Source organism: Crocuta crocuta, unplaced genomic scaffold (assembly GCF_008692635.1).
Source record: "Crocuta crocuta isolate KB4526 unplaced genomic scaffold, BGI_CrCroc_1.0 scaffold224, whole genome shotgun sequence".
Taxonomy (NCBI): Eukaryota; Metazoa; Chordata; class Mammalia; order Carnivora; family Hyaenidae; genus Crocuta; species Crocuta crocuta.
In genome coordinates this window covers 570453-583381 of record NW_027529545.1, presented here as the reverse complement: position 1 = coordinate 583381, position 12929 = coordinate 570453, and the positions used below count along the sequence as shown (strand labels likewise).

General features: G+C 45.6%; 1 protein-coding gene across 1 annotated transcript in view; it reads left to right on the top strand.

The window, feature by feature from the left end:
* Positions 1 to 12929, top strand: part of MID1 (midline 1) — a 113731-nt gene that overhangs the window by 9105 nt on the left and 91697 nt on the right. The window contains exon 2 of the mRNA XM_077761399.1: positions 934 to 1649. Coding sequence (XP_077617525.1) covers positions 990 to 1649 — 660 coding nt within the window. The 5' untranslated portion in view covers positions 934 to 989. The remainder of the gene's footprint in view (positions 1 to 933; positions 1650 to 12929) is intronic.

The window sequence follows — 12929 nt, the reverse complement described above, 5'->3', positions numbered from 1 at the left end:
TGCTGGCGACAGAGACGGGCCCTTGATGGGAGTTTTTTGGCCGGGAGGGCTGCGCGGGGTCCCCTCGCAGTAACGCGACTGACTTGCAGTCGTTACCGTTGTTAAAAACTTACCGGATGCCGATCGAAGCCCCGAGAATCCTTGTTCTGATTGACTAAATCGTTCTGAGTCATGGGTACCCAGGCTCACCACGGCCACCGAAAAGGCCCGCAGATGTTTTTCCCCCGCTTCTCTCTGCCCACCCACATCCCGCCGCGGGATGTAACAATAGAATTACTCAGGAGAGTAACGCACATATGCCAGAAAAATTGCCTCTATCACAATCACCTCTGCGCAAGTCCGTGTTTTTCCTCGGGAATCTGTTTTGGAAGCTGACATCCCGTATTTAAGCATTATCGTTTCCGGCGAGGCCGTGCGTTTGATTTCATGCACGTTTCATGCCCATTTCCACGAGAAGTGCCTTTCTACTTCTCTGAACCCTGCTTTGGTATCGTAGAGCGAAAAATCCCGCAGACACATACACATTCACGTGTAAGTTCATCGATTCAGAGTCCTGAAAGACTCTGGCTCCTTAATTAACATGTCAACATTTTAANGTTATTGTGATTAGATACAAATTATGGAAATTACCATTTCAGTAACTTGCCAGTTTGGAGGAAAACCTTTTAACCCGCGCAGTTGCAAAGACAACAACAACAAAATTGCAGCTTTCAGGGACGGGAACTTGGAGCAAATGTTAGTTGGCGTGCTGGCGTAGGGTGTTTCTCCCCTCCTGATCCCCCCCGTGTGCACAGAGAGAGATTTATTTGGAATGCACACACATTTTACCCTTCCATGACCCGCGTTTGGAATTATTTTGAGACGCGTTCAAAGCTGACAGCCCCCCATAGCTGACCTCCTCGCGCCTAATCAGATCTTGCGTTCTGTTTCCAGATAGCTGATCAGCGTCCTTGGATTTTGCTGATGACCCAGGAGAGCTTTGCCTGAAGATGGAAACACTGGAATCGGAGCTGACCTGCCCTATTTGTCTGGAGCTCTTTGAGGACCCTCTCCTGCTGCCCTGCGCTCACAGCCTCTGCTTCAACTGCGCCCACCGCATCCTGGTGTCACACTGCGCCACCAACGAGTCCGTGGAGTCCATCACCGCCTTCCAGTGCCCCACCTGCCGACATGTCATCACGCTCAGCCAGCGAGGTCTAGACGGACTCAAGCGCAACGTCACCCTGCAGAACATCATCGACAGGTTCCAGAAAGCGTCTGTGAGCGGGCCCAACTCGCCTAGCGAGACCCGCCGGGAGCGGGCGTTCGACGCCAACACCATGACCTCGGCCGAGAAAGTCCTCTGCCAGTTCTGTGACCAGGATCCTGCCCAGGACGCTGTGAAGACCTGTGTCACTTGTGAAGTGTCCTACTGCGATGAGTGCCTGAAAGCCACTCACCCAAACAAGAAGCCCTTTACAGGCCATCGTCTGATTGAGCCAGTTCCGGACTCGCACATCCGGGGGCTGATGTGCCTGGAACACGAGGATGAGAAGGTGAATATGTACTGTGTGACCGATGACCAGTTAATCTGTGCCTTGTGTAAACTGGTTGGGCGGCACCGCGACCATCAGGTGGCAGCTTTGAGTGAGCGCTATGACAAATTGAAGGTCAGTCCGATCCGCCTTAAGCCAACCCCTCTCTGCCAGCAAATGTCATGGAAATAAAAAGTGTATTCACCGCTAGCTACGTGGCAGGTGAAGGTTTTCTCTTCACCTTTGTTATCTGATTCGTTTTAGCACGTTTTCTGGCAGCGTAGAAACGTTGCACAATCAGGGTATCTGGTGAAAGGTGACTGCTGCTCGTAATTTTAGCGTTGTCAAGGTGAGGGCGGATTTGCAACATCTGGATCGTTTTCAACCCTTGCCGTTTTGGGGGAGAGAGAGAGAAGGAAAGAAGGAATGGCAGATAAAATCTGGCTTTGGGCATTTTGGGGGGGGGGCATTCAGTTTTCTTCATTCATCCAGGAAAGCTAATTTCACCCGAATTGTACCTGTATCTAGTTACCCGCATAAACGAAAGGACGCAAGGAAGACAGCCTATAGCAAACGTGGGATTTTAGAGGACATGAGACCTTTCGTTTCTCTTGTGAGTGATATCTGGCTTACCGGTGAGCTAGAGTGTGCTGACCGTCTCCGGTTTCACGGAGTTCCTTTTCGTTTAGGCTTTGTCATCCGGAAGGTTACGGGCGAGACTGTTTGAACTTCCCCTTTTAACATGAAATTATTAACCTAACTCCAGCTCAGGGAGCGATAATTAATATGACTCTACGTCAAATTAAAAAATCACTCTCTAAATATGGATAGAATGCACCAGGGAAGAAATAAGTCAGGTCTCCAGATGTCTGCTCAACTTCAGGCGACGGTGGGTCTAATTATGGCAAACTCAGCCGAGAGTTTGCTCTGATAGTGAGGTAACTATGCTCACCAGTCAGTTTTAGATCACAAGACGCCAATTAAAAGGAAAGGAAGTATAAATTAAGAGCTTTGAGTAAATATATATTGAAGTCCTTCCTCTCAGGAAAAACACACACCGTGTTGTTGAGCAAACAGAAAATGAATCACATGATTAAGAACGCTATCCCTCGGAGCGCACAATCACCTGTCAATGAATGGTTCCTATCACTTTTCCTTAGCTGATGGGTGGTTGTGTTTACCGGGACCTCATGGTTTATTTTGTGACGCTGGGAGTAATGGACCACACCTGTGACTTGGTCTGGCTGTGTCTTGAGACACTGAGGGAAATTGATGAACTGCAGTGAATCCGGCTTCAGAATGTCACTTGGGGAACGACACCTCTCCCAGGCAGCATGCCTCACTTTTAAGTGTCCAAGGGCTCCTGGTGTCCATCTGGACACATGGAGAGGAAGTTGAGCCCGAGGACTTAGGTGCTGGGGGCAAGGGGAGATGGAGGCTACCTGGGTTTCTAGTGTGCACATAACTGGTAATGGCAATCAGTCTTAGAAACCAAGATGACCATTTCCCCCCCGTTTTGGTGGGGGACAGAATGTTTAGGATGGCCAGACATAGGTGGTTTTGTTTTCCAAAATGTAAACATGGTGGACGGGGTCTCGTCTTTATCACAAAATGTTCCTCTGACTGGATCGACACTGCCTTTTAATGATCGCTTGTTACAACACCGCAGTGATATTCGATATTCGGCAACCCCCCAGACTTGATAGTTAAACTTGGTAGTCAGGTTCTGCTCATTATTTGTGTACTATCAGAGGGGACTTATTCATTATTTACGGAACATCTCCAAATGTATGAGGAGATACCATCATGCTCTAAGCCCTTGTTGTGATGAAAATGGCAACTCTTCAATTAGGAGCCCTGCACACTTGTCTGATCAAGCCAGTGGCTTAGCGGTCGTTGATAATTGCCAGGCCCTCCTGGTGACGGTATCAATTAATGAAGCAGTATATTTTATCTTCTAATTACAGAAGCGTGAGCTTATAAACAGCACCCAGCGCACCAAAGCACATTTACAGTCACTCAACAAAATATGCTTATGAGCATTTATTTACAGCCTTTTCACAAAATGTGCTTGTGAGCATTTAAACCGATAACATGCCAACGTAGCAGGGTTGCTCCGAAACACACCATTAGAATAAAAAAGTCATAAGAATACCCTGACGTGTGGAGTGTCTGTGAAATTTCAGTTATCACATGATTATGAATGTGCGTACTTCTTTGTTTTTGCTTAAAACCCAAGCATGGCGTGGATGTTAATTTTTGAAGAAACTAATGGCATATTGAAAGGACCAAAACTTAGAAAGGGTGTTTTGGCCAATTATTACTTTGGTCCAAACAGGTGATGATGTGGAAACAGAAAGCATGGAGAAATGGGGGGATGCTTTCATTGAAAAGACGATAGATGTGCTTTACTTACTTGGATGTGTAGGGGTGCAAGGGTCTCCTGTTGAAAAACGTGTGTGTCCTTCTGTTAAAGTCCATCATTTGAAGACGGGAATTCTGCAATGATGACAAAGAACAATTATTTCTTAGACCTCAAGGGGCATTTTTACTCATAGTAGGTCTCGGTATACAAATGTTTATATAAAGAATTGGAATACACTTTTGTACATCTCTTTGTAGGCTCAGAAGGGAAAAAAAGCATAGAAATCCCAACACGTAGAATTCACACAAATAAAATCTTCCACGTCTCTTAAAATAGCATCATGCCAGTAATCTAGTGCTTTGGGAGACTGTGCGTTGGGAAGCACTCATCAAATATTGAAGCAAAGAGAAAATTACACCAGCATTTCCTGAACTCTATTTTTAAGATAAAGAGAAAAGTCTTCCTGCCAAATGCACGTCTCTAAATGGAGCGTGTCCTAATGTGGACTTTCTTGCGTCGTTTTAATTGAATTTGAAGAAGCCTCTCAGTGCCCCAGATCCGGATTAAAAGTTTGATTTGTGAACCACATAACAGATAAGAGAATTTAATAGAATGGATTGCAGAGTTACCAAGGAATTACAATAGCATTAATTTCACTTTTTTCTGTTCCAACATACAGTGTGGGAGCTCTTGTTTCTTTTCTCTAGTTATACCTATAAAAATATACAAATGGAGAGAAATTGACCTTGCTTTGCCCTTCAACTTCAGCATGGACCCACTTCAAGTTAGCTGATGCTGAAGGTCCAAACCATTGTTTTGCATTTCTGACTCTAAAGGCTGGCTGAGGGAGTTTATTTGTATAATGTCCGTTTCAATGGCTCATCCCAGTGGAATTTGGTCACAGCTTGATAAAGGTTCCAATTAAAGCTCAGCCTTCCTGTGTACGCCTTCTCATCTGGGGGTCAAGACAAGGGATTTCCACTGTTGGGTTTCATTTATAGAGTGTAAGCTTCTATAATTTTAAAAGTCCTTTATTTGCAACTGGGAACGGTGTAAGTGGATGCATAGCTAGACTATTTTCTCTTAGAATTTTTATCACTTGTCCCTTCTTTGAAAATAGTCGCAGGCAGGGTGCCTGGGTGGCTCTGCTGGTTGACTGTCCAACTGCAGCTCAGGTCATGATCTCACGGTCTGTGAGTTCGAGCCCTGCGTTGGGCTCTGTGCTGACAGCCTTCTTTGGATTCTGTGTCTCCCTCTCTCTCTGCCCCTCTCTTGTTGATGCTCTGTGTGTGTGTGTCTCTCTCTCTCAAAAATAAAATAAACATTAAGAGCTACCATTTATAAAAAAAGAAGAAAAGAATCACAGGCATAATGCAGGTTCCATTGCAAGTGTGTGTGTGTGTGTGTGTGTGTGTGTGTGTGTGTGTGCGTGTGTGTGTGTGTGTTAACATGGCATATCCGTGGCATGGATAGAGGCCAGGGATGCTACTACATCTTACAAATGTGCAGGATGGACTCCCACCGCATAGAGTTGTCTGGCCCCGAATGTCAATAGTGCCCAGGACAAGAAAGCCTGGTCAGTAATGAAGAATCTAGTGTTCATCACTGTATTAATTTGCTAGGGCTACCGTAACAAGGGGCCACAAGCAGAGTGACCTAAACAACAGAAGTTTATTGTCTCACAGTTCTGGAGGCAAGAAGCCCAGAACCAAGGTGTGAGCAGAGTTGATTCCTCCCGAGGGCTGCGAGGGAAGGGATGTGCTTGTCTTTGTGTTCAGATTTCCCCTTTTTATAAACACACTAGTCATACTGCAGAACGGGCTCACTGTCCCCCAGTATGACCTCATCATAACTAATTACATCTGCAATGACCCTATTTCTAAATAAGATCACACTCTGATGTATTCGGGAGTTAGGGGTTCAATGTGTGAATTTGGGGAGGGGCACCATTCAACCCACAACCATTGCTTACTTCAGTGTATACCTAATTATCTAGTCAGTTGAACACATATTCTCTGCTCCATCAAGGATTGAATCCCCTCACGTTAGGCAGAGCTCCCTGGCTCACACTGCCCTGACACCCACCAAAGAATGAACTATTAACCCTATATGGACATTTTAATTTAAAGCCATAATAATACTGCAGATATCCATTCTTCTACGTGACAAAGCAATCTCATATCTAAATGAGAGCAGAGCCAGGCATTACACAATATTCTACCCAACTGGACATGAACCATTATTCTGGACCCTATCCCATTTCGTTGGCTCAAAGGCTATGAACTTTGATAAACTAGATTTTGACTACTTGTGCAACGATTCACATCACATACATGATGGGCAGTTGATAGACCATTAGACCCATTGTTTCATTTCCCCTCCAGTCAACCATATCTGGCACCCAGGTGGTTTTTTAACGGGCCACCAAAAATAAAGGTACGCTCATATATGCTTGATAAATGAACAGGCACAGCCTCCTTCCTTCGTGGCACTCCTGGGCTAGCAGAGAACTCCAGACAGGTCAGTTTTGTCTCTGTTTTGTGGTGGAGGGAGGAACAGTGTGCCCATAGCGGCGACACCGATCCCAAACCTGAACGATGGACCCCGAAGAGGACCATATGACACTCACCCTTCCAAGCCTTTAATTAGAAAACGTTGAATTTCATAGATGTCTGTAACTTCGCTGGTATTAGTCATTCTTTTTTATTGTTATCTCCTGCGACATCTCTTGTGCAGCCCTGTGTAAGGTTTCAAGCTGGTTCACAATAATCCCAGGCTAGATTTTAATCTAAAATATGGGTATGCCTTCTGACATTTCACCACATGCCGGTGGAGTGTGTGTGTAAGTCAGACATATGTCTTGTAAAACGGCTTGGTTGTATGCGACCTCAACCGGTTCTAACTGGCCCCTTTAGAATGCAATTCCGCCTGTGTTTTTCTCAGTCTGCAACATATATTTAAAGTCCCCGTGTGATTTTAAAAAAAAATGTGGTTTCCAAATATTTGTAAATTACCTTAAGCCTCTATTTTAATTTTCTCAGTTTGGTATCCCCAAGGATTTGTGATACACGGAGTACAAGAAAACATCTCCAGGGATAAGTTTTTAACAGTAAGCTCAAGGCCACATCCTTCTCCCTGAAGAATCTTCTCTCCCTTCCGTCATGTGCGGAGAGGAAGGTCTTTTCGCCTGATGCTTTAGTATTATTGGAACCATTTTCAGTAAGTTTAGAGGGTTCCGGAAGATGCACAGACAAGTCTACGAGGTACCTTTTAGTCATGTGGCTGTGGAAACAGATGTAATTCTTGGGTACATGGCTTACTGTTCAAAAAATGGGGCCAAGTGTGTAGTTACTTACGGAGACACTTGGGAGAACAAAATAAGGTGTTCCATGTAAGCCCTCCGTGCCGTGCCGGGCGCCGAGGAGGCCCGCGATGTATGTTAGAACACAGCGGTGTCTACTGGGACCTAGAGGGGTAGGATGGTGTGGTCTAATGGTTACGGTGTGGACTTTGGAAGTAGACCGGCCTGCCTGTTATTTGTTAATACTGTTTGTGTTGTTCGTGTGTGAGATAAGGGTCCACGTTACCGTGTGAATGTGTTCTGTAGTTTCGTTTCCAGAGCACCTGGCAAAACGCAGAGGCACAACAATAAATATTCACTTGTTGGTGGACGTGTCCAGAATTGACGGGTTAGAGAGGGCCGTTCAGGATTTGGAGGAGGAAAAGATGACTGGTTTGGAGTAGGCAAGAAACCTTGCTTCAGGGTGGTGGGTTTTAAGCTACCATGACAGATCGGTGGCTTATGCATCAAAGAAGAGAGAGGCCCTTCCTCGGGAGTGAGGCCAGCAGAGGCCTGTTGGCAGGAATCTGCAAGATAGTTTAGGGATTCTAGATGGCGCTGGCTGGAGCCTTGGGCGCCGACGGAGGGGCCAGGAGAGAGGATGCTGGAAGAGTCCTGTTGGGGTAAGATTCTGAAAGCCTTTTGCGTGCCAAGCTAAGAGTGTGGGTCATTTTTACTCTTCTCTGTAAGGTAACACTGAAGTCATTTTGTTTTTGCGAGGGAGGCTTATGTAACGTACATTTTCTGAAGGTAAAGTCAAATGAACATACAGGCGTCCACAGAAGAAGCAGGGAGGGAAAAGACATTCCCATGACTTCAGAATCTGTGGTCTCTCTTTTTAAAAAATTTTTAAAAATGTTTTCTTTATTTTTGAGAGAGTGCAAGCAGGTGAGGGGCAGAGAGCGGGGGACACAGGATCCACAGCGGGCTATGAGCTGTCAGCACAGAGCCCCATGTGGGGCCCGAACTCACGAACCGTGAGATCGTGACCTGAGCCAAGTCGGACACAACCGGCTGAGCCACCCAGGCGCCCCCAGTGTGGTCTCCTTGTTAATTGGCGAAGTGAAGTAGTATCCCAGCTCAAAACCCCCCGCACTGTCAACAGAAACGTGCAAAGGCGGGAGAGTCAGTGTCTTGCCCAGGAAGACTGAGAAGAAATAAGATGGTGTCACCACCAGTCGGATCTTGGATCCAGACAGAAATGTGATTCCTTTCCTCCTTTCCTAGTGCAGTGCAATGCACTGGTGATGCGTGTACTGATTTCTTCTGGCTTTTTTATTCCATGTAAGCAGGATGCCGTTCAAGCCTCGGAACGCCTGCTGTAAACCCAAGTAGTGATTTAGAGCCAGAAGCCACCTTGGAGCTCACGTTATTTCATCCCCCTTCTGCAGATGATAATATTAGGTCTGAGAGCGGTAAAAGGAGTTGCCCGCAACCACCCAGAGAGGTGGAAGCATCTGGGCTGGACATGGCTTCCTGCTGCCTGGTCTCTCCCGTGTCCCTTCAGCCCTGCTGCAGCTGGCAGTGCCGGCCCAATGGCATTGCCTTCCAGCGCTCCAGGCACTCCTCTGGGTCCTTTTGAGGCGTTGAGACCAAATGCACTGATTCTATAGTGAGTTTGAACACACACCTGGCCTGGCTGTCAGCCACCGTCGTGGATGTACCCCATGCAGTCATTTTCTACCACTGCACTAGTGTAGACTGGGTGGCCTTGAAGGGCCAGACCTCTTGCCAAGAGATGGGTTCACATGGATGGACCCAGATGCCCTTGGGGACACCACAGAGAAAAGGAGATGCTCACGTGGAAACTCAAGAATTATAATTGCAGCTTAAGTGGGCGCATTACTTTCCCTCTTAGGGTCATTATTTTTAAAGTTTATTTATTTTGAGAGAGAGAGAGTGAGAGAGATAGTCTGAGTTGTGGGGCGGGGGGCGGGGGGAGAGGCTCGGAGAAAGAGAGAGAATCCCAAGCAGGCTTCACGCTGCCAATGCAGAGCTGAGTGCGGGGCTCAAACCCATAAGCTGCGAGATCATGACCTGAGCCAAAGCCAAGAACTGGATGTGTAACTGACTGAGCCACCCAGGCACACCCCCCACCCCACCTTAGGGTAACTTTTTTCCTGAATGTTTTCACATACAGATTAACAATTTAATTTTATTGAAATCTATTACCTGAGTAAACGTGAGGAGTATCTGAGCGTGGTATTTGGATTTAAGTCGAAAAGTTTTGAAAGAGTGCATTTCATCGTGACCAGTTACCAAGTTAAAGCTAGTACAATCTGCTGAAATTACATTAGCACAACCTTCCATTTTTTCGAGGCTGTGATAGTCAAAATTCTCCTTCCTTCTGTGTCATTGACAAATCATGAATCAAGTCCTTTGAAAGAGTGGTAGATTTTTCAATCCCGGATAAGTAATAAAGAAGACACGAGTGGCCTGAGAATGTGAATGTGGCTAAAGATTTTATTCCTTCTCAGTATGTGACGTAAGCATTCTGGAAAACTCAGATAAAACGGCGTTTGCAAAATCCCCTTGAAACTTACTCACTTGCTGTTTTGTGCTTTGGGGCGTGATATGTAAGGTCTTTGCCTACCCGTGAGGATAGGTTTGAAGCAGACAGAGGAAACACATTTTACATTTCTTGTCAAAAAGGAAAATGCTTGTAAAGTGCCCAGCATGGTGATTGGCACATAGTAAGCGTTCCATGAACGTGAGGTATTATTACATCTGGGCATTTACTGTTACAGTAAAGGCTTCGTGGGTGTAATCCAATCACGGATTTCGTGACAGTATCATAAATTACTCAGTGGTTATAGGGTCGATTTGTGTTTCTGGCTGACATGGGAAACTAAACAACCTTCAGGGGAATTATAATTGAGTGGAAACTTTGATTTGTCCTTCTTTCTAAACCAAGCTAGGCAGTAAAATGGACTTTTAAGAAGCAGTAAGTGGTAGACTCAAAGAAATGGCTTTAAGAACAGGCACCATTTTGAAGTCCAGTCCGTGGGGGATGAGCTAGTCTTTTGTGCTCCTGGTTTATCTGATAGAATCAACGCTGTGGGTGTTGACACAGAACCTATGACTGTGTCCTAGGAAAAAGAAGCCGGCTCAAGGTTATGTCATGACTGTCACATTTAGACACATAGAGGCAGATGATATGGATATAGATGACGTGACACGTAGACAGCCTGGACCAGTCACAAGCTCAGTGGGCCGACTTTCTTTCTTGTGTGAGGGAAGGATAGAGCAAGCTGGCCTTGGCCTCTGTTAGTAGCCGTGTCCCTTAGAATGGGAAGAAGAGGTTTTGGTATTTATTGGTTAGGGCTAGGAGAGGAAGAAAGCTCAGAAGGAGCTCGCAGGAGGAGAAGGCTTGGAGCTCCTCCATGATAGTGGCCCTGGGGGGTTTTGTTCTCTGTGCTTCCTGCCGTGCCAGGGGGACAGAATGCCGAGACCAGAGACCAGCAGGTTTTCATCTGCTTCCTCCCTTCTGTCCTCTTTACTGCTTATGAGGAGGAGGGATCAATAAAATAATGGCTTTTATTCACATTGATATAGACTAGGTTAGTAAGAAAACAGTATGGAAATCATGAAAAGCTTCTACTCCTTTTGTACCTTTATAAATGATCTTTCCCCCCCATCTGTTGTATCAAATCCTACTTTTAAAAAGAAAGAAAGAAAGAAAGAAAGAAAAGAAGCCTTGTTTATTCACCCAATGACTATTTGTAGCTAATGAGATTAGCACTGGGTAAACTCCGGGAATGCAGAAACCAAGAGAAGTGTAGATGTAATGATAACATGTGATAAGAGTATATGAAAGGAACTATGAAGAGAAGTGCATGAAACTCAATCCATGAGATAGTTCTTCATATGGATAAGAGCGAAAAAGTGCTGCCTTAGGTGTTGCTGTCTGGAAATTGCCTAATTCCAGAAGGGGCAGTGGAAACACGTTTCAGTGAAAAGCCACATGCGGAGGACAAGCAGTGACCTTTGCACCACGCGTTCCTTTGGAGTGGCAGGAAAGGGCAAGATATGAGGGCCCCAATCCGTAATAAAATCTGGGCCAGACCCTTTCTTATTTATTGAAGGTCTGCTATTCACGGGCTGGCCTGGGAGCTTTTCTCACATGCTTTTCCTTGGCGGTCTCCGCGTCCTTCCTGAACAGGGCTAATAGGTCAGGTAAATAGCCAGGCTCAGAAGCAGTGTCTGTCATTTCCACTCTGGGGGAAGTGCTCCTGTGTCGCCAAGCCAGCTGGTGGGCTGGCTTTATCTGTTGGGGGTTTTTACGAACTTCAGCGCTAGGGTGAATATCCTGGCCAGGTAGAGCGAGAAGTTTATCCCTCCCTCCTTTGACCCTTGACATGGCTGTTCAGACGGCTGCTTGGCATGGCCTGTTGCTTCTGGAAGATCTAGGAGACCTAAGGTACCCGTTCAAACCCCACTCAAGGAACTTGCTCAGAGAGATCCTTTTCTGGCCCCCAGGGGCCAGAAATTCGATTCGATTCGATTTGATTGCTGAATCGAGCTCTAGAGGGCTCTAGCAAAAAAGGGGCTCGCCCATCTATAGTGTTCATCTTGTTAAGTGAAGTAGTTACAGTTTCTCTTGTATTCTAGAAATTCATCTAGAAACGTAAGACACAAGGCCATCGTGCTACCTCCACACTTCTAGAAAAAAGTCTTGTAGGCCGAGGCTGGGTGGTAGTAGAGAGAGGGAGAGTTCTCTCTCAAGATGCCGCCTTCAGTTGTTTGGAGATGCGGTTCAAGGGTATTTGTTGATTCAACACCGAGAACCAGCTATTACCAAGAGTAATGACTAGCATTGGTAAATCTCCAGATTGACAGTTTGCAAAGCACTTTCAAGTATTATTTGATCCTTGGAACAACTGTGTCTCTCCTGCAAAAATGTGGGAATGATGATACCTGCTCATTAGGGAGGATTCAATGAGATAATGTAGGACCAAGTGTCTAGCCCAGCATCTAGTGGGTGGGAAAAGCTTGATAAACAGGAACCTTTTTAACCATACACAACACGAGGCCACGGGAAATTAAATAGCTTAAGTACAGTTAGAGAAATAAAAGTTTGGGGGCTCAGACCCAGGGAGCCCACCCTGCCCCTAACCGATCATCGCCTAGGATGAAGGCTGAAAGAACTATGGCTCAAGCATCCCACACCCCAGAAAATTATGGACAAGGAAGAAGGGCTTGGTGCTTTTGTCTTCACTTTGGACACAAGGGCTCTCCGGACAGAGCAAAGACGTTTTCTTTAAAGTGGTGACTATGATTGAAGACGATCTATTTTCCATTCTAACAGAAATAAAGAAGGAAAAGTACAAAGTTGAAGGACCGAAATCCATGTGGAATCATTTTTGTGCATCTACAGTAATGTTGAATTATTCAGTACTCATCAGCCACCCCATATGTAAGTGTTAAATGAAGGAATGAACGAATCTCCGATGATCCCTACATTCATTTCATCACTTGAAATGCGATTATTTATTTGCCCTGGTTAAAAATGTAAATGTAGAGTCTCGGTCTACGACTCTGACATTTCAAATCTCTTAAAGAGACCTAACTGAGTTCTTATTCCCATTTAGTTATTCTTGGCAGGGCACGGCTGCCGCTAAAAATGGTCACTCCGTGTTAGTCAATAACATAGCTTTTGGGTCTATCATGTATTCCTCCTTCTAGGTTTGCTAATCAGTCAGAGTTGTAG